Raw genomic sequence first — 21,294 nt, 5'->3', positions numbered from 1 at the left:
AAAAAGTAATGCAGTATTGGTGTACTGTCCTAACACTTGTGCTATAACTAGGCAAAGGATAAATTACCCCAGACATACAGGACAACCTGTTGCAATCCCTGCTTCATTCAAGTTGACAATCTGATGTTAGTTATGGGATAACTAACCCTCTTTCCACATGACCATTTATCTACCCCCCCCCCCCGCTAAACTGTATATTTCCTTCCCTCTCTTCTAATATCGTCTTACTTATAATGTCCTGTTTATTTTCCATCTAATCATTTCTATCTATCCTAGTATATGTATCTTACCAATGTTATCACCATACATTATAAAGAAATTTCTGAATAAAATGTATTAGCCTAAATATACAATGGGTCTGGTTATTACTGCCCTGGATGCAATTTTGCTTCCCTTAGCAATCACTTACACTGGACTTTGCACTGCATTGCTGTGCATTGCACCTATATCTGGCATGCATTTTATATCGGGGCAAGACACTTAATGCCTACCATAGGCAAGGAGTGACTTAGGGGTGGGTATTATAAGCAATGTATCAGTGTTTGCAGATGACACGAAACTCTGCAGACCAGTCAATTCTATCCAGGATGTGGCATCCTTCCAGCAGGATCTTGACCAACTGGCAATCTGGGCGGCAATTAGAGAGGGTCCAGAGAAGGGCGACTAAGCTGCTAAAGCGTATGGAAAGTCTCAGTTATGAAGAAAGACTGGCCAGGTTGGGTCTGTTTACACTGGAGAAGAAGCGCTTAAGAGGTGACATGATAACTATGTATAAATATATAAGGGGATCATATAATAACCTCTCTAATGCTTTATTTACCAGTAGGTCCTTCCAACGGACACGAGGGCACCCATTCCGATTAGAAGAAGGGACGTTCCATTTAAATATTCGGAAAGGATTTTTTACTGTGAGAGCTGTGAAGTTGTGGAATTCCCTCCCCGAATCAGTCGTGCTGGCTGATACATTATATAACTTTAAGAAGGGGCTGGATGGATTCTTAGCAAGTGAGGGAATACAGGGTTATGGGAGATAGCTCTCAGTACAAGTGAGGGAATACAGGGTTATGGGAGATAGCTCTCAGTACAAGTGATGGAATACAGGGTTATGGGAGATAGCTCTCAGTACAAGTGAGGGAATACAGGGTTATGGGAGATAGCTCTCAGTACAAGTGAGGGAATACAGGGTTATGGGAGATAGCTCTTAGTACAAGTTGATCCAGGGACTGGTCCGATTGCCATCTTGGAGTCAGGAAGGAATTTTTTCCCCTCTGCTGCAAATTAGAGAGGCTTCAGTTGGGGTTTTTTGCCTTCCTCTGGATCAACTAGTAGTTAGGCAGGTTATATATAGGTATTATGGTTGGACGTACATCTTTTTTCAACCTAACTTACTATGTTACTATGTAGTTTGGGGCTCTGCTGCACCATGCTGTCACTAGAGCCTCATAACTTGTGCATCTGAAAGACATGTATAACCAAATGCCAACCCCAGCCTGCCCATCATACTTACAGCTCTAGTACACAGGCAGCTCTGTATTCATGGGGGATATGCAGGTCTTTGCACTTCATTATGAAGATCTACAGCCATGGTGCTAAATGTGGGGCATGGTGCAAAAGTGAAAATCCATGGTGGGTTGCTCCTGTATTTTGCATTTTGCACCATGCCGTACAGTACATGATCCCTACTGTGTTTTGATTGTGCTTCTTTTTCAATTGATCAGAATGCAGATACTGGTTCTCACTGCTGGAAAACCTTCCAGTTCCGGTGATGGTGAGTAGCATTACTGTGATTGCCACCATGAACAATCATAAAGCAGCTTTGCCATTACCTTAAGGCTAATGACACACGGCTGACTCTTGGCCTGCAGGTAATTTGATTGTTGTGCCTGACAGTAAGCAGAATTTGGGGTGAAACTTTGCATGTGCAGTTTTGCTCCAAATTCCACTCAGGGGAAGCTTATCAGCCTGCGCTTATCCACAGGCTGAGAATCGACCTTGTGTACCATTAGCCTTAACCTTTATTAAAGCATCCATGTTTCAGTGTTTCACACTATATTCCCTCTCCAATGGACTGAACAGCAGGGAAATTCCTGTTTATGAGGATGGTAGTGTTGTCTGGCACAGAATAATAATAAAAGTAAAGTAGATCAGGACTAGGTGTAGGCTGAAGAGGCACATGCCTAAGGTGCAAAGCTGGAGGGATGCTAGGCATGTCATCTTCTGTCTGCCTTCCTCTAGTTAAAGGTCCTTGAGGATCGCTGAATGCAGTCGCCAGATGGGCTTTTTGTCACTTTGCTCTCTGTCGCTCGCACTCCAGGGGGCAGGGCACAATCAGCAGCTTGCCTTGGGTGCACCTTCTACTTGGCCCAAAGCAGCAGGTTTGTTATGGTACCATACACACAAATGAAGATTAAAGTTGCCCATGCATGTAAATGTCATTTCATGTCAAGTTGCTGAATGAGCAATTTGGCCAGCTGTATCATTATATGGACCTATGCAATGCTGTCAGTGCTGACGACACATCTTCTCTGTTGTGTTTCTTGGCTGATGGGATTTTCTGTAAGGCCTCATTATATATAAAAAGACCCCATTAAATATAGATGAGAAAGATGATTGTTTTGGTACCATACATTGGACAACCGATCAAAGATGGCAGAATGAGTACTTGTTATCTGCCTGTGTATTAGCACTTTATTTCTAAATATTAAAATGCTTTAGTTTAGCTGTAGTTTAACTGCACTAACATGGTGTCCCTATGTCTTTGCTCACATTTCTGGAAACAAATGTAACAGTGGATCCAGCAATATGTATTTATTTATTTAGCTTTCAAAGTCTGTTGTTTGCCCAGTCTCTGCAACCATGTGATGCATTATTATTCAGCTGACTGCAAATGAATGTACTGTGGCAGTGAAAGGGTTACTATATACCCATTGCTTGGCACCATATAGAAAAACCTGCTAAGCAGCCTGGAGGGTGACCTGGAGCCTGCTGACCCCTGCTATACACCCATTAAAATGTATTTTCCCTTTTAACACACATGGCAGCTTTGAACTTCATATATCATAATATCATAAAGACCAGACAGACACAGTATTTAAAATATACAGTTATTTCATGGCAGTGGGTACCAAAAACTTGCGCTACTTTGTTAAAGCCAATTAAAAGAAGAAATTTCTCTTTTTCTGTTCCTTAACATGGCAGTGGGCACAAGTTTTTGCTGCCTAATGCCATGGTGCAGTCCAGAAAAAGAAAGGTATGGCAAGTATGATATTCTCTTTTCCCTGCACAGGAAACAATAACTGGCATTATATTAACAAACCAACATAAGTTAAAAGAGGCATACTATGTACGTCCTATGACTCGGGTGTTTTATTTGGATTCTGATAAATATGTGCCAATTGCCCCAGGAGTGGGGACCTGTATGAGAGGAGGAGGAGGAGAAGAAAGAGGGAGGGGAGACAAATTCAAGATGTAATTTGCAGCATTGTTGTATGTAGGGGAGGAAGGGAGAGAAAAAATCCTTTTCCCTCTCGTGGCTCAATCTCTGAAAAGGGAAACCGTCTTCTAAAGCAGTGGTTAATATTCAAAGGGCAAATGCAAGAAGAGCCGTCTGGATAATAAGAGAAAGGAAACAATTGGTAGCCGACAGTCATTTGGAAGGTTTGGACGTGTGAAAGGGAAGAAGGATCGCAAATCTCATCTCCCCAGTGCAGGGAGACACTTGGTTTATTCCGGCTGCAGAAGCAAGAGCTGTTCAATGTAGTGGGATTTTCTTTGCAAGAAATAACCTGACCTCCTTTTTTCCAGAGATCCCTACAGAATCTGCCATGAAATCCAGCTCAGGATGGCTAAAGGAGGGGGACAGGACAGGGTGCACCTGCACAGTCAGGAGGATATGGGGGGCATGGTGGGTTTTAGGGTTCCTGGAGGTGCAAAGTTGGACCAGGCTTGCGTTTCTCAGCTTCGGTCTGCTGGCTGCATCAGCAACGGGTGAGTCTATGTAATGCACTACCCTATAAGTTGGCTGATATCCCTGCATCGTTTTGTAATGTAATGTGCTTCTGAGAAGCACCCACAGCAGTCCTGAGGATGGGGAGAGACGGTATCATAGGAGATGCAGGCAGGCTGCTCATTACATAGCAGCTTGTCTGAGATGCTTGTGTGAGAACACCTCATTATGTAGGGCTTTGCCCTTCTGTGCATTCTCCCAGATTACTTCAATTACCCGAGATAGATTTTTATCATAATATTGATACCATTTTTTCTGTTTGCTGTAACAGATCTTTCCGTTGAGATTCCTTCGGTGTTTTGCTGATCAGAAATCCCATTCTGCACTGATGAACCTTAACAAGGACGAAACTAGTCTGCAGATTGGTTCTGAACAGCACTCACCCAAGATGTATTTCAATCCCTTTGGGTGGATATTAGTTGGTAGGGATTCAATAAAAAGGGATACAACTAAAGCAGAATGTGACAGTGTTGCTTGGAAGTAACTGTTTTGCATTACCAACCCAAAGGCACAGTCAATGCTGATGCAGTAAGTTGCTTGGACAATTGCTGGAAGTGGTCTGTTTGTGAATGTGATATACCTGTAGGAATCTCCTAGCAGTATTAATGAGATGGCATTGTAAAGAGACTGCTGTCTGATGTTGTATGGTCATTGATGTCTTAACACAAGGAAAGCTTGTGACTCCGATATGCTGCAGGCATATATCATCAGCCTTCCTTTTACACTGCCCTCCAGCTCTGTGTTTCATGACATATGCAGGGAAATTAGGGTTAACATTGCAATCAGGTTGAGCAGATTTTCCTTTAGTGTATTTGGACATAAACGCTGCTTATCAGAATCACAGATATATAATCAGCACTGGGACAGTCTCACAGAGGCAAGCAAGTCCCCAGTTCCAATGTTGCATGCATACAGTAGTGTCCATTCTTGTCCCTACTTGTCCCAGGGTAATGAAAATGGCCAGCTGCTTGTGCGAGACTCTACAGTTTCACTGGTACTTGGTCTCTTGCAGCCAGTGCTGTATGATTTACCATGCTAAGAATTTGAAGTTGACTTTTCCATATAAATTGATTTCCTCTGGGAGACGTCATGTCTTTATCTGGACATGATCTGGCTTGACCCTTACTTGTACTCTTGCTGCTGTAGATTTTTCCCGGTCCCTAGCATAATTCATGTATATGCGGTCCCTTAAATTATCATTAGAATTTATTCTAAATGAGAAATATTAATTACACTTCCAATATCTGCTTGAACAGAATTATAGCTCCTCTTCCCACTGAGTTACTAAGCAGTGTTCCCTTTGGTTTGAAAGGCACACACACATATTTATATATGTTTGAATATGAACACATGCATAACAGCAAGATTAATCTGGAACTCGACTCCAGTATCCAGTGCTTTTTGCCATGGCTCTGTGTCACATTCTAATGTGGTTGCAATATACCTACCTAATGGGTCTGGTGGGTATTTCTTAAGGTTTGTGAAAATAGTGGATATATATATATAGCTTGTCTTACACATTACTAGGCAGTAACTTTACATGAATGATCACCTTTTTCTTTTGAATTGGTACACTAAGACAGATAGATAGATAGATAGATAGATAGATAGATAGATAGATAGATAGATAGATAGATAGATAGATAGATGTAGATAGATAGATAGATAGATAGATAGATACTGTATATAGATAGATATGATAGATATGATAGATAGATAGATAGATAGAAAAAATAGATAATCACAATAATTAACTGATTGTGTTGATATAATCTTGTCTATGAATAATGCTAATGTTGGGTCACACATGAATTCATTCATTTTAAGCTGTTGCTGCATTTACTGTGTCATTTAAAGTGTGTAGAGCATAAAATATACTACATTTTTACTGCTTGATTCCATTCTATAGTTCAGAAGAATTCCTAGAGCCTATAATAGCATTTAAATGCATCACCCATTTTCAGTGGCAGCACCACATTGATTCGCCAGTAATCTTGTTAAAAACTGTAGGGATTCTTTACAGTTCCTGCCGGGCCGCAAACCTCATGTTTGAGAACATGATCTCTAATTACTACAATTACTACAAAGAAAGCAACGGAATAGAATGTCTGTTGATGCAGTCTGGTTGATAAAAGAGTGAGGATATACACAAGCATACAATGGCATAATACATTTATATCAGCTTGTGATTGATGTGACAATAAAACAGTGTACGTACAGTTGGTCCACTTTCAGACTCATTTACTTGAGAATTAATAAAGACAAGGCAGGAGCAGTTTCTTGCATAAGGGCCCATGTTAATACTCTCTGTATTCACAGAGTAGCCTGGAAAATTAGCTCCATATATTATTCAAAATTCTTTAAAATAATATGATGCCTTCAGGGAGGGGATATTGCTGCATTAGTTGATCCATCTGATATTCAGATTTTGGAGACATATTCATTTTCCTTTTTGCTGACTTCCTAATGTGAATTTTAAAGTGCATTTTTACACTTGGCTTTTACACTGTATAATGGATATCATGATGCACTACTCTAAATAACCACAGCTCATTCCTGTATGTTATACATTATCTTTGAGGTGCTTTTTTAGAGCTGGACTGCAGACACGTTGAACATTTTCCAATAAGAACTCAGAATATCAAGCTGCAACCTGATTCCATCTGAAGTATAATCAGGTTGGCTTTTTCACATGCTACATTTCTTTCCTTTAGGGTTTTGTAGGTGACTGAGCTGGATAAGTAATAAAGGTTTTGCTGCTTGGTTGTAAAGGTTATGAGAGAGAGGTAATTAAATGCAGTTGAAGGTATAGAAGGGCTGAAAACAATGTGCTAGAAAAGGTTTCAAACATATTTTTTATAATTATTTTTGATAAATAGGTTTTATTTTTTTTTCCTTATACTTTTTGAGATATAAACCCTTTTTAGTTATGCCTCCTCAACCTGTTTTGCCCACTGCAAACAACCCAACCAAGCATTGCAGTGTGTCAGTAGTGCATTGCATTGCTGATTCGTCATGGACTTATTCAGTTGGATCTGCTATCTGTCAGTGACTCACAGCATGGGTGTGCTGATTGCAGCTGGAAAATGGGGTTAGGTTGAGAAAATAACAAATAACTCATTAAATATATAACCAACTATGATGTATAAAAAAACTAAACAAAAGTTTAGTTAAATTAGCGTATTAACAGCTGTAAGCTCACATCTTCCATCCTGCTCTCTCTCTATGCCCGTTTCTCTTTTGGCCACTTTCTTCTAGCATTTCAGCATATTTACCCTAGATTGAATTATGGCCATCGCGATACAAACCAACTCCAAGGTATACATTTTGTATTTGAATCATAATCATAATGTGCATTATGCTGGTAGCGTATACATGTTTCTGTCAAAAGTTGCCATAATGTAACAATCTTATCATGTACATTTATGCTTGCTTCATGTAGACAGTGAATTAGTACACAAACAGCTCATGTATGAGAACTGTCAGGTGCCTACAAAAAAGCAACAAAACACAAACACATTAAAGGGATTACTTACTGGGCCAGATAAATGAAAAGGACTTCTAATTAACATAATATAAATATAAAATAACTGCAAATTTTCCCTGCCACAGTAAAGATTTGTATATAATATATAGTCATGAGGCAAATCTGTCCCATTTCACTTCACTGGAAAATTCGCAAAAGTGCTAAAATATTGGAAATGTGGCTATCACACAAAAAGAATTCACTCATCACTGTCTATATACATATATGCATGTATATATATATATATATATATATATATAAAACCATATTAAAGCACAATGCTGAAGGCCAAGTGCTTTCATACAGGTTGTGTTTGGCTTGTTTGTGTGCACTGTGAATCCTATGATCCCAGGAGGCGGCCCTGTGTTTTATTAATTGAAAGAAAGTAAGAGGAAGGTGTGTCTATTTAAGTCCTTTCATGACCTGATGATGCAAGAAATGTTGGACAGGAGATGTAGGTGGAAATGGCAAGAATAGAAGACCATCTCTTTCCATATAAAGCCAACTTAACTGTTACTCTGTTACTCTAATATGCTGTGTTCTGAGTTTATATAGTGCTAATGAGCTGCCTGACTTTAGTAGGTAAGTAGGTGACAGAGTTACAGTTTCATGAAAGCATCCTTGGCTTATGTGGTGATTTTGAAGAGTAGCCAGACTGGGGGCAGGAGCTGTCCAATAACAGAGCATTTTTCAGTGATCTACCACAGTCACTATAAATTAGTAAATTACATCCCATTGGCAGGCCATAAAACCAACATCCCTTAGTCTATGTTATCACACACGACTTGAGCACACAGTAAAGATCTGGGATGTTGAGAATTACTCTGTATTAATTACAGCTTACGCTACAGCTCTCAGTTCAATATTTCACTACAATTCTTTTTAAATCTGTTAAACAAACAGTATTTCCCTTAAAGCATTGCTGATAACTATAAACCAATTTTGTGAATTCATTGCTAAATAACTTGTCTTTGGGTGCTTGGTTTTAAAGAGTATACACACAAAGTACCACCCTTATCCCAAACTGCTTGTACATTTAATGTTGGTGATTTAGCCTTGGTAGTACTGGTTTAGCTGAAAGGGTTAAGAGATAGCATTGATAGGTTGAAAGAAAAGGATAGTTAAGTTTGTTATTAAAATATATATTTAATAAATGGCCCATTCCAAGGTAAGCAGAGCACCCCATTTAATATCCCTTTAATTGATTTTGGTTACAGTATTTTTAATCTCTATTTGTCTATTCTTACCAACCTTTATTTTATTGGTCTATTAATATAGAAAGATGTAGTAAGGTTTAGTGTAGTCATCGGGAATTCTATATTTTTGACTTGAACACAGTATTTCCTTGGGCCTCATGTTGATGGACAGACAACTGCCACCTTCAAATCTTATTTACATTTTTCCTTTTTAAATGGCGTGGGCCTGCATGCCAGTCTTTTATGAATATGCATCTTGTTTACAAAGAGAATGCTAATAAGTGAAACAGCAATTAGCCTTGAGCACTCTGTTGCAAGTAAAATAATGAATGCAATTCCCTGATTGGCTGCTGTGGTTTACTGCACAGGAGCTTTACATGCATGAACAGTGTTACTATACAAACCCCAATGGGTTGCCAGCCATTTTTGTGCTCTTCCTTTTCTAAAGCCAGTTGCCCATTTATTCTGTGGAATAAAAGCCATTTGCCCCTCTTATTGTACAGTTATTGGACCCCTTATCCATTATCTGGATCCATTATCCAGAAAGTTCCAAATTATGGAAAGGCCATCTCCTATAAACCCCATTTTAATCAAATAAGTCACACTTTTAAAAATGGTTGCCTTTTTGTCTGTAATAATACATAATTAATCCTTATTGGTTTAAATAATTTTTTTAGTAGACTTAAGGTAGTAGATCTGTTTTACGGAAAGATCTCTTATCCGGAAAAGCCCAGGTCCCGAGCAATCTTGATAACGGGTCCCATACCTGTATTTAATTTTTTTAACCTCAGCTGTCAAAGACTAAAATGTACGCTCTTTTTTAGCAGGGATACCTAGATAATTTTCTAAGCCTTAGAAATATAATTTTTTTATTTTGCTAATGCAGTGAAAGGACAGTGGTGACAGTAATTCCATTCTCAGTTATTTCAGTCGGTTTCCAGCTTTATGCCTAAAGAGAGGCCAATGACAGGAACATGATGGGAACTGATCTAATGGCAGGCCATGGCTGGTTAATGGTGCGCATCGGTAAAGTGATCTCTGCATGTATTGTAGAGCAATTAACTAATTCTCTACCAGTATAAGGAGCAGAAGACAAGTACATTGTCACAGAAATAATATACATTGAGTTAAATGTTAGATACCACCCTGGCATTCAGTGGGTTAGTGTGACATTGTTACCATAATGACTTCTGTCTATTGAATTGAAATATAGAATGTGACAATGGAGAAGAACTAGTTTTTCACACAGTCTGGCCTGTTCCTTGCTGCTGGAAAACCTGCTTTATGTCTGACCTCATTCATTATTCAGGAAAATGCTCAGTGTACTGTGTGACAAGTAGTTTATAACTCCCATACTGCGCCTCCACATTATGTATTTTAAAGGAAAACTATGTTTTTAATGTATTCCAAAGAAAACATAAGTACTGTATTCTATTCCACAGTTATTGGGCACCTGTATGTGACTACAGGTAAAACCACACCACATGTATGGGAAAGTTCTGAATTATGGAAAGACAATCGCCCATAGACTCCATTATAAACAAATAACTATTTTTTTTAAATGATTTTCTTTTTCTCTGTAAAAATAAAACAGCAGCCTATGGGGTTTATTCAATATTTAAATGATTTTTAGTAGACCTAAATTATGGAGATCCAAATTATGCTTGCCCAATTCCAAACTTGCATCAGGGATTTAGAGCTTTTTCCTGTTGGGTTGGAAAGTTGCAGTTACCAGATGTGATGCACAATGGCCAGTCAGAGCAGTTTGCCCATTCCAGGTAAACATATCTAGGTACAAAAGGGGACAATAGCCAAAAAGGAAGAATCAATGAAGTACAGGGAGCATCTGGACAATATTGAGGGTTGTAGGCTTGTGGTGCATGTGAAAAAAATAAGCCAATTTTAAAGTCCACATTTAGGATAACCTTTAACACTGGGGTATATGAGGTTATTCACATCTGGGACCTTGCTTAATATTTCAGTGTCCCAGTTACACAGTTATACAGGGAGAATAGTGTACCCACTTTTGTAAAATATAAAGCTATCATAAGTCATTGAGAAGATCAATGACCTTATAAAGCCACAAGGCCAAAGGCTGAATGTTCTTATACACGGCATACAGAGAGTACTTCATTTATTAATAATACAGTTTCAGTGAGTTGTGACAGACATGACTAAGCTATGATTATAATGGCGACATCACTAACCACTGTTTATAACTGATGACATCACTAAGCATCATTTATAAGGATATAATTTACAGGATATTCTTGACTATTGTGTGTTATAATAAACATTGTATGACTTCAGTGTAGCTAAAGGTTACTGTATGTCATGACTGCATATGTACTTAATCTGACACTAGGGACCTTAAACTTTATAACACCGGTAGGAACCATGTTACCATCACATCAAATGGTCCTAATTTTTTTTTACTTCAAGGCCTCAACTTGAGCATGCAGTTCAGTTTTCAGTTTTGGGCTGTAGCCCTTAAGAAGGATATTAATGAGCTGGAGAGAGTGCAGAGACGTGCAACCAAACTGGTAAAGGGGATGGAAGATTTAAACTATGAGGTTAGACTGTCGAGGTTGGGGTTGTTTTCTCTGGATAAAAGGAGCTTGCGAGGGGACATGATTACTCTGTACAAGTACATTAGAGGCAGATGGGAGAGTTTCTTTTTTCCCATAAAAATGATCAGCGCACCAGAGGCCACCCCTTTAGATTAGAGGAATAGAGTTTCCATTTGAAGCAGCGTAGGTGGTTTTCACGGTGAGGGCAGTGAGGTTGTGGAATGCCCTTCTGAATGATGTTATAATGACCAGTGATGAGTATAAAAATTCACAGTCGTGTCAAAAAATTTAATGTTAAAGAATGACATGACTTCACAAATTTTTCAGAATCGCACATCACTAATGATGGCAGAATCTGTTAATGTCTTTAAGATGGATGATTTCTTGAACAAGCATAGTATCCAAGGCTATTGTGATACTAAAATCTACAGTTAGTATTAATGTTTGTATATATGGTTTATGTATGTGAGTGTATAGATAGGTTTTTGTGTGCTGGGTTTACTTGGAAGGGTTGAACTTGGTGGACTTTGGTCTTTTCACAACACAACTTAACTAGAGTATGTAACTATGTGACCAGCTTAGATTCACTGATCCACTGTTCCCTGCTATGATCTCCCTGCACCTGCTTTGCTGAATATGAAGATCTAAGTAGATAAAGAAATCACTGGGGAGGGTTTAGTTTACCTTTAAGGATTACAATTAAAAAGATCACTCTGTTTGTACAAAATCTATGGCTACTATCCAAGCTTGGTCACCTCAAATTCCCACCTTCTGCACTATGGGCTTTGCAAGCTTACGGTGATTTAGGAAACTTATGGGGTTATATAATGAAAGGCACTATGTTTGCCCAGGAGCAGTAACCCATAGCAACCAGTCAGCAGGTAGCATTACATAGTTACCTGTTTAAAAACAAACATCTTATATGCTATGAGTCACTGCTCCTGTGCAAACGTAGTGCCTTCTATTACATTTCGGGGATAGTGTCTATTCAATGAGTAAATTGTTTTTAGCTGGATTTCAATATCTTTGGAAAAACAAAAGCTGAAGGCACTTTTTTTTAATCAGTTTCTTCTAATATTTCACACAATACACCTTGGTCCATACACATGTTGCTCATTAATCATTTGTCATCGAGAGTAAGTAGTGGATTATGTATTGAATGATTGTTATATGTATTTGTTGTTAGAAGCAAAATGAAGATTTTCTGCATCATTAAAATTCAATTAACCTTCAGAAGTGAGAGATTTGATGGGGCAAAATATTAACCTTCCTGCCAGAAATATATATAAAATGTTCAATTAAACAATCAAAACAGTTAAACTTCACTGGTGCATTTAAAGTGAGTTTGGATGAATCCTTTCATTTCTAGACAAAAACCTGGGTGCTGTTAGGAGCGTAACACAAACCCCACATATTTACACCTTAGGGCTCTGGCACACGGGGAGATTAGTCGCCCGCGACAAATCTCCTGGTTCGCGGGCAACTAATCTCCCCGAATTGCCATCCCACCGGCAAAAATATAAGTCGCTGGTGGGATGGCACACGCGGCGGCGCGAGGCAACTTCGGCGATTTGCCGAAATCGCGGGCGACTAATCTCCTCGTGTGCCAGAGCCCTTACTGGTTTATACCTGTGCACACCTGGCTGTCTTCCTTATTTTATCATGAGGAGAATAAAGACAGCACAAGAATAGAATGTGTCCCTGATTGATGTATGTGATATGTACTAAAAAAAAACAATGTTTTGAGGCCACTGGTAATTTGTAGTGAATATACTATAGTAAAAGTTATTATACTATATCATCATACTTTACCTTAAATAAAATAATAAGGTAGGCCATTATTTCAGCTTGGTGGTAGCAAGCCTTGAGATCTTGAAGCTTTTCAGTCCCAAATTCTTCTTTAGTTCTTTGTTGTTCAACATTTAGTTGGTTCTCCCATTACTAGCATAAGGCTGGAGATTTATAAAATAAAATGTATCATTCATGCTGCTATTGTTCTTATAGCCACTAAATTATGGTTTGTTGGCAATTTCACTTAAGTTGGCTTCCACATTTGATTTTTTTTAAGCAGTAACTCCAAATCTCAGGTGACTGGCCTTTAAGCTACATGCATGTAGCATGTATATAGACATGTATATACTATGTACTATATATACATATGTGTCTATCTATACACATATGTACTATGCCCATTACCAAGTTTTCTTGTAAAAATAAATTCTTACCCCTTAGCTGATAAGTTTAAACATGCAGTAATCAACCATTCAGCCACAGTACCAAAAATATCAGGACCACAAAAAAAAAATGACCTTCTGCCAGGGGGTTCGGGAGAGAAAATAGGCTCCACAAATCTCACCCAGCTGGATGTAACATTGGCATATTTAGCCATGCTCCAAGCCTTCCTGTTAAGGAACCATTGCTGTAATTTAAATATGTGGGTAAAAAGAAAAATTGAGCCCCAGGAAAATATTTACACAACCCCTCAGAAACCTCAAACTAGGTTTAAATCGCTACCAAGGGTAAAGCTAAGCATAGGGGCCTCTGTATTGCACAACCCCATTCAACTACAGTATGTCCACAGTTACTAACAAATTAATTTTGGTTTGTTCTGTGGTGGCAATTGTAATTATTTTACCAATTTAGTCAGTCTGGGCCTGACTAGGACCTATCTGTGGAGGGGCTGCTGTAATATTCCATAGACAATAACTATTTAATTGGCCTTGTTTGGGCGTCCGTGTACTTAAAATGCCTGGGCCTGTTATGAATCCCAGACCTGGTCCTAATAGATTCATGTGCAGCTTGAGCCCCTGCAGTCATGCACACACCACTTTTTTGCCCACAAAGTTTTCTCCTTCAGGCACAAATCTTTGCACTCCTGAAGAAACATTTAGTAACATTATTGTGTGCTTGGACACAAAGCACTGGGGTCCTAGTTAAGTAAAGGGTCCTTTTGGATTCACAAAGAATTACCTGGCCCAATGGAGCAGTGTCTGGCCCAAGGGTGTGGCGTGTATTTATACTGTATCAGGAGGAGTTGCTTTAACAAACAACTACTCTGATCTTACAAGAGATGTATTTTCGTTTAAAGAGAAAATAAACAATTTCTATGCTCCAATGTGATCTTTCCAGGAAGCTGGAAGTCTGTTTATTTCTCTAAAGATTTGAGGCTTAGTTCATTAAATGCCTATATTTGCCTCAAAAGTGATTTTAAAAATCCTATTTTATTCTATAAAGATTATTCATCAAAGTCTTTTCCTGCATAATACTCCATAGAATAGCATATTGTGTGACAAATAAGCTTTGATGAATAGCCCCTTACTCTGACACTGCAGCCAGAACAGCCTGTTCTTTTTACTGATATGTTGTACCGCATGTGAATGACTGGGCTTAGTTAATAAGGCATGACTCTGTCACCAGAGGATGTAGATCTTGCAGCGATTGACACAGATACACAGACTTGTACTGGAAAGTCATATAAAGACATTTCCAAGGTAGTTTTAAGTTTACATGCATAGCTGGCATTTTGCCAGTTTGCCTTTCAGTGTAAATACAATGTGATTTGACCATAATTGACCTATAAATGTAAGACATCATTAGACCATCCATCAAAGTCTAACAATTTTAAGGACACACCAAATTCATTTTGGAATTGTACCAAAGCCTGAATCCTTCATGAAAGATTTGGCCGAATATTAAACCGAATCCAAATCCCAATTTGCGTATGCAAATAAGGCTATGGAAGGGTTAAAGAGAACTGTGCACTGTAAAAAAATCAATTTCTGTGTTTATGTGACAAAAAGTCACATAATTTTAAGCATTTGTATTCGGTTTGGCCAGGCACATGAATTCGGCCAAGTCTTGAACTGAATCCTTCATTCTGTGCATCCCTAAACAATTTACTGATTACAATAATAATACATTTCAATTTCAAATGAATATATAAGGTAGGAAAGCATACAGAGCTGTCACTAAAAGGTCCATGAAGGGAAACTTTACTAGGCCATACAAATAATGAGGTGGCCCCTTGGCCACAGGCTCAGCAAACATATAAAGGGCTGGTTCTGTCTCATGTTACTATACATCCCAAATGCATTTTATTCCCAAACTGTGACCCTGCAGGCCCTTTAGTGCTACAAATACTATCATTCATTAAAAGCTGTAAGCAGAATTTCAAAAGCTGAGGACAACATGAAAACAACACAGCTCTATACTGTTAGCCCCTCTGCCACTAGAATTGGCTCTGATAACATTTTGTGTGCCCAGAACACCTTTCCCTTTTTGTCTCTTTATATTACCTCATTTAAGGTATTCATTTTTTACAGAGTAGAAACAACATCCCAAGTGGTCAATAAATGTCACTTATGAAGATGTCCATGCCTAGTCAGGTACTGTGTAATTTATAGAGATGTAGCGAACCTCACAAAAAAAGTTCGCGAACCCGTTCGCGAACTTCTGCCAAAAAGTGCGAACTTTTGCGAACTTTGCGAACCCCATAGACTTCAATGGGAAGGCGAACTTTAAAACCTAGAAAAGCCATTTCTGCCCAGAAAACTGATTTTAAAGTTGTTTAAAGGGTGCCACGACCTGGACAGTGGCATGCAGGAGGGGGATCAAGGGCAAAAATTTCTCTGAAAAATACGTTGTTGACACAGCGTTGTGTTTTGTGCTGTAAAGGGCAGAAATCACACTACATTTCTAAACTTGTGTAATAAACTGCTTTTACAAGGACTATTGGGTTACAGCAGATGAGATCAGCAGGACAGCTGTCCCCAGCAGCTACATACAGAGCAGTAGAAAGTAGATTACTAGTCAGCAAAGCTACCTAAACTGTCACTCAAACCCCTGCACAGCTCTCTACCTATGCTAACTCATCAAGCACACACAGACAGAATGTAAAATGGCTGCTGGGCTTCGGTTTATATATGGAAGGGAGTGGTCCGGGGGTGGTCCAGGAGGGAGAGCTGCCTGATTGGCTGCCATGTATCTGCTGGCTCTGGGGTGAGAGGTCAAAATTTGGCTCCAGCTAAGGCGAACCCAAAATTGCGAACATCGCTAAAAGTTCGCAAACTTGCGAACTTGCGAACACCCGATTTTCGTGCGAATTAGTTCTCCGGCGAACAGTTCGCTACATCTCTAGTAATCTATATTAAAATTACATATGGTCCAAAAAGGTATAGCACTATGCAGAACTTAATTAGTAATTACATGTAGATATATGTAAATAATATAATATTATCTGTTCCCTGAATATGCTTTCTTACAACATGGAGGGTTCAATACTGAAGCTCAAACTGATAGGCCATCCTTTTTAGGAGAAGCAAATATAATAAAGTGTTACTTTTCCTGGAAGCTCCCTGACTCAGAGTTCATATGAGTGCAAGCACTTCTAGAAGGGCAAAGGTATTAAAATGTAATTCCAAAGGTTCAATTAGGTACTGCATGACTGAAAATAATATATACATAGAGAGAGAATTTTTTTTAAATCATACATTACCTGTAGAAATAGATGAATCAGTTGAATTAATTAATTTAATATAATCTTAATCCATTTTGCCTGCCCCACCTTCACTAACTGAAATGTAATTTATGGACTCAATAGACTTGCAATGTAGTGACTTTTTATTTGTCCAAAACTTGTACGCAGAGTCTGTCATTAGGCTTAAATAAAACTGCCCAGTTTTTCCATGTAGTGGGACACTTATTCACTATACAGCATAATCAGAGGCCAGATTATAATAAAATGATGGTGTCATTCAGAAAGGTCAGCAGAGCTATCGATGAGTATGTGGGTCAGAAAAATCTCAACATTTGGCCTACAGGCCTTTAGCTGGACAGCTCTGATTTACAGTATACATTCACAGCAAAAAAAGCTGCCGACTGCCAGAGCTATTTTACCACAATATAGTGATATTATTACTATGAAAAACTTTGTTTATTGGTTACCCTACCCTACTTATTGTATTTGTAATGCAAAATGTATGTGAAGCAAATATTTAACCTGCTTATTTGAGCAAGCAAATAGCCTGACACAGCACAGATCTGTCTCAGCACTGGGACAACTATTCTTGATTGACAAAAGATAAGTGCAAGCAATGGAACCTGTCAATCAGCATCTGAAAAGCTAAACCACTGGGATCAATACAGCAGGGGTGTTTCTCTAGTAATAAAAAAAAATGCTGGGATTTCCAGGCATCAAATCAACACATTGATTCAGGCATGTCATGTTCACTTTAAGATGCTGTATGATATTGATTGAAATATTTAACACTTTGTGAGAATCAAATTTGCTCCCCACTACCAACTGCTCATGCATCTCATTGCTGAGCATTACCAACCTGGGTCAAATGAAAGATTTATAAACACAAGGATTTATTTCACCTGGCATGTACTCAGCTGACTCACTGAGCCCAAAGTGCTAACATTTGAGGAGAAATCCACTATACTACATAGTACTGAATGCATTTCTGTGTTTTGTTTTATTAAATGTTCCCTTTATGACTTTGTAAGGGCACACAGAATGTTACTATTATGAAAGAAAATGTTCTTCCTAATTCAAAAATTATAGATTTAGCATAAAATATCTAAGGTGATAAAGAACTTACAAGATCTCTAGTAGTATCTCCACAGTGAAAAAGTGACCAACAATCATTGTAAACCAACAGAAATCTTGAATATCTTACTATGTAATTTTATTGGCTTTCTTTAAATCTTATTATTCATCTATAAAACATGTTGACTGCACTGTATAGCCTTTACACATATACATTTATGGCTTCAATGACTAGAAAAAGGTCATCTGTTTTTTCAACTTCTCCATTTTATTTTTGTCATGGCAAGTGCAAAATTTGAGAGCACACATCTGCGCACATCTATTGCATTAATACATACTCCTCTATCATTGTGCCTTATCCTTATTCCCTTTATTGAATAAGGTGCAAGGAGGAAAGGATATGGCATACAGACACAAAAGTGCCCTGGAATTAACAGATGCCTTTAGAAGGACCTTTTCAGGGCCAGTAATGTAAATATGACCTCCTGGGCCCTGATGCAGGACATGCAATCGGGCCACCCACTTCTCCCTGGATGCACATTTTCTCTCTTCCAGAAGAAGTAATGCGGCCTCCAGTGGGACACTAGGGGCCAGGCCTGGGCGCAGTTGCACCCCCTGTGCACCTATGAGTTACGCCCCTGTTCAGGGCTTCCCTTTGCCCCAACATACTCAGACAAATGACTTGCATCTACTAAACTGCACACTAAAGAATGTAAATATGAATGTTGGCGTGCATTGGTTAATCTCACACTAGCTGTGGTGCAGCCTTTTTTTTACTCTTCACTGTAAGTAAAAAACATGAAATGTACCCATTGAACTGCATTTATTTCTATATATGAGGCCCTATATTTCTTTTTTTAACCATGGGCAGGATAATGGCAATCACAATGATTGCTCTTTACTGTACTATCAACAGAGGGAATCTTCCATGAAAATAGCAGTTTCCTGAGCAAGAATAGAGAGGACATACTTGACAACTTGAATATTTAGAGTTAGGAATTAATAAGTACATGGCCCATTCTAAGGCTTAAAATATTGCGGTGAAATTCTCGAAATGGCTGCATTTTCCTGCGTAATTCTCTGAACGTATAATTATAACAACAGAGCTCACCAAATGTTTAATGCCTTGTAATCTTTGTCTTTGAACATTCTGAATTTTCTTAATTATAGATGGTAGTTTGTGAAATGTTTTCTTTTTGTTGGAACTAAATGTTTTGAGACGAAGGGAGATCTTTAAGAATTACGGTCTCTTTCACATTGCTGATTGAAATACTTAAACTTCATTATTTTCTCTTTTTTTCCGTAGTCTTAATTCTTGTGAGTCTCTTTTATGGCTTTTCTTATTTTGTTCCTGCATTACATTTAATTTTATGGCATTGTTGCACAAAGTGGACACAAAACAACTTTTTAGAAATAATTAAATACAATAGCGTTCCTTAAAATTTTTCTCTGGGGCCCTGATTAAACATGGGAGTCATCTTTATGGCCTAAATATTGGTTTACGATTAATTATATGCTTTGTTTTATTTATACGGCATTAGGATGCAGGAATTATCTAAATTTAAGGGGATTACGGAGACCAATCCTAAACATCGTGGGACCCATTTTCTGTTTCCAAAGTACTATCCATACATATAAAGCATTATTCTATCATACTAAGTCCCTCTCCAAGGCATCACAGTAATTAGCAATGCTGTTTTACATTAAAAGAAAAATACTGAACCCAAACACATAAAGTATTCCACAGAATTTGCAGTTTTGCTACTGGTGAAGATATTTTTGGTACAAGGTGTCCAGTGAACACCTAGGGGCACATTCATGAAAACACGGGTTCGAATCCCGAATGGGATAAATTTGGATTGGCTATGAAAATATCTTAAGATCGCAAATATCACAAATATGCTTACGAAAAAATCATATTAATCACGATAATATTGTATTGGCAATCCGAAAGTCACAAAATTTTTGTACCGAACGATCGTAAAATGCAGGAAAACCTTTCTGACTTTGATCCTTCTGTGCATGATTTTGGAAGCCTCCCATAGGAATCAATGGCACTCTGCAGCTCCAACCTGGCTCAAGGAAAGTCACGATAACAAAGCTTGAATGAATCCGAAACTTTCGTACTCGGCGCGACAATACGATTTTGTCATACAAATTTTGTCGCAAAGTACAAAAAAGTTGTGCAAAATAGGAAAAAGTCGCGCAAGGTCAAAAAAGTTGCGGAAAATACGCTCAGATCGTTCTTGGATTAGTAAATCTCTCCCATACAATATCCATTGCAAGTATGGGCTTTAGAGGAGAAGGGAAATATTAGGAAAGTAAGGGCACTAAGGTCAGTTTTTTACTTTGTGAGAGTTTACATATTGAAACCGAAGCTCAGAATCATCACAAAATGTCTCAGATGCTGATGCCAGCTGGTTTTAGTTGGACTATGTACGGATTTGGAACTGTTGCAGTTTTGTTGAAAATAAATCTCAGAAAAGTCATGTTGTTTTCACAAAAAATTGAGTTTTAGCATAGAAAACTGCAAATTGTGAAAAAAAAATTTAAATATGATGGTCAGTATATGCCCCCCTTAGCCTCAATTTTTTGAAAAAGAGCCCTGCAGATGTCCAGATACTAACTCCAGGCTCCAGCAACAACATAAGTCTGTAACGGAATCCTGGAAGCCACAGTTAAGGCTGGATTTCTTCGATTTTTTTTCTCAAGTTTGGATCCACAGCTTACCTTGAACTCCTTGAACTCCCTCTCTTAGTTTTTGCTCAAATTAGTTCTTCTCTGATACAGGAAACTGCAATGTTCAAAGAAAGAGGTCACCCCAGTGACTGTGTTTCATAGAGCTAAACAATCTTTCACACTGCACTTTGATCTCAGTCTCTGGCTGATGGTTGATGCTAGATGTTCTAGTTTGCAAACTGCTGGGGGGCTGTTGGTTGGATAACACAAATAATACATTTATCAAATATATTCATATTGAAGTTGTCATTTCACCTGGGCTTCTGACTAGGATCAGATTGTATAATGATCATATGCTATTTTCTTTTTTTCTTTTGTACATTTTACAGTTTTTTACTTGCCAGAAATCAATAACGCCCTTATGTTAGAAATGTTTCATTATTTTCTTTATTACCAGAAATGAAAGTTTGAAGCCAATGCTTAGCACAGCCAGAGATGCTTTGTAAGCAAGGCAAGTAATGACCAGATTCAATCAATAAAACTGCTTTAAGAAGAGACTGAAAGGTAAAGTTGCAGCTAAAGGGTATAATTATGGAATATGATCCGGCAGCTTAAAAGATTTTACAGAACATGTTACACTGCCAGTTAGGAGACCTGAGAGCTCATTTGTTGCGTTGGTTTCACCTTTGTTAGTACATATCTGAAGCAAGAGGCAGAGTGCAGCAAGCTTGGGGACAAGGAAGCCCATCTTCAATCTTTAAATACTG

At 38.4% G+C, this 21,294-nt stretch overlaps 1 protein-coding gene across 1 annotated transcript in view; it reads left to right on the top strand.

Moving 5' to 3' along the window:
* Positions 1-3,504: 3,504 nt before the first annotated feature.
* csmd2 (CUB and Sushi multiple domains 2) overlaps positions 3,505-21,294 on the top strand; it is a 554,847-nt gene continuing 537,057 nt past the window's right edge. Inside the window, exon 1 of the mRNA XM_018091826.2 lies at positions 3,505-3,987. Coding sequence (XP_017947315.2) covers positions 3,825-3,987 — 163 coding nt within the window. The 5' untranslated portion in view covers positions 3,505-3,824. The remainder of the gene's footprint in view (positions 3,988-21,294) is intronic.

This window comes from Xenopus tropicalis, chromosome 2 (assembly GCF_000004195.4).
Source record: "Xenopus tropicalis strain Nigerian chromosome 2, UCB_Xtro_10.0, whole genome shotgun sequence".
Lineage (NCBI taxonomy): Eukaryota > Metazoa > Chordata > Amphibia > Anura > Pipidae > Xenopus > Xenopus tropicalis.
This window is presented reverse-complemented; position numbering and strand designations above follow the sequence as displayed.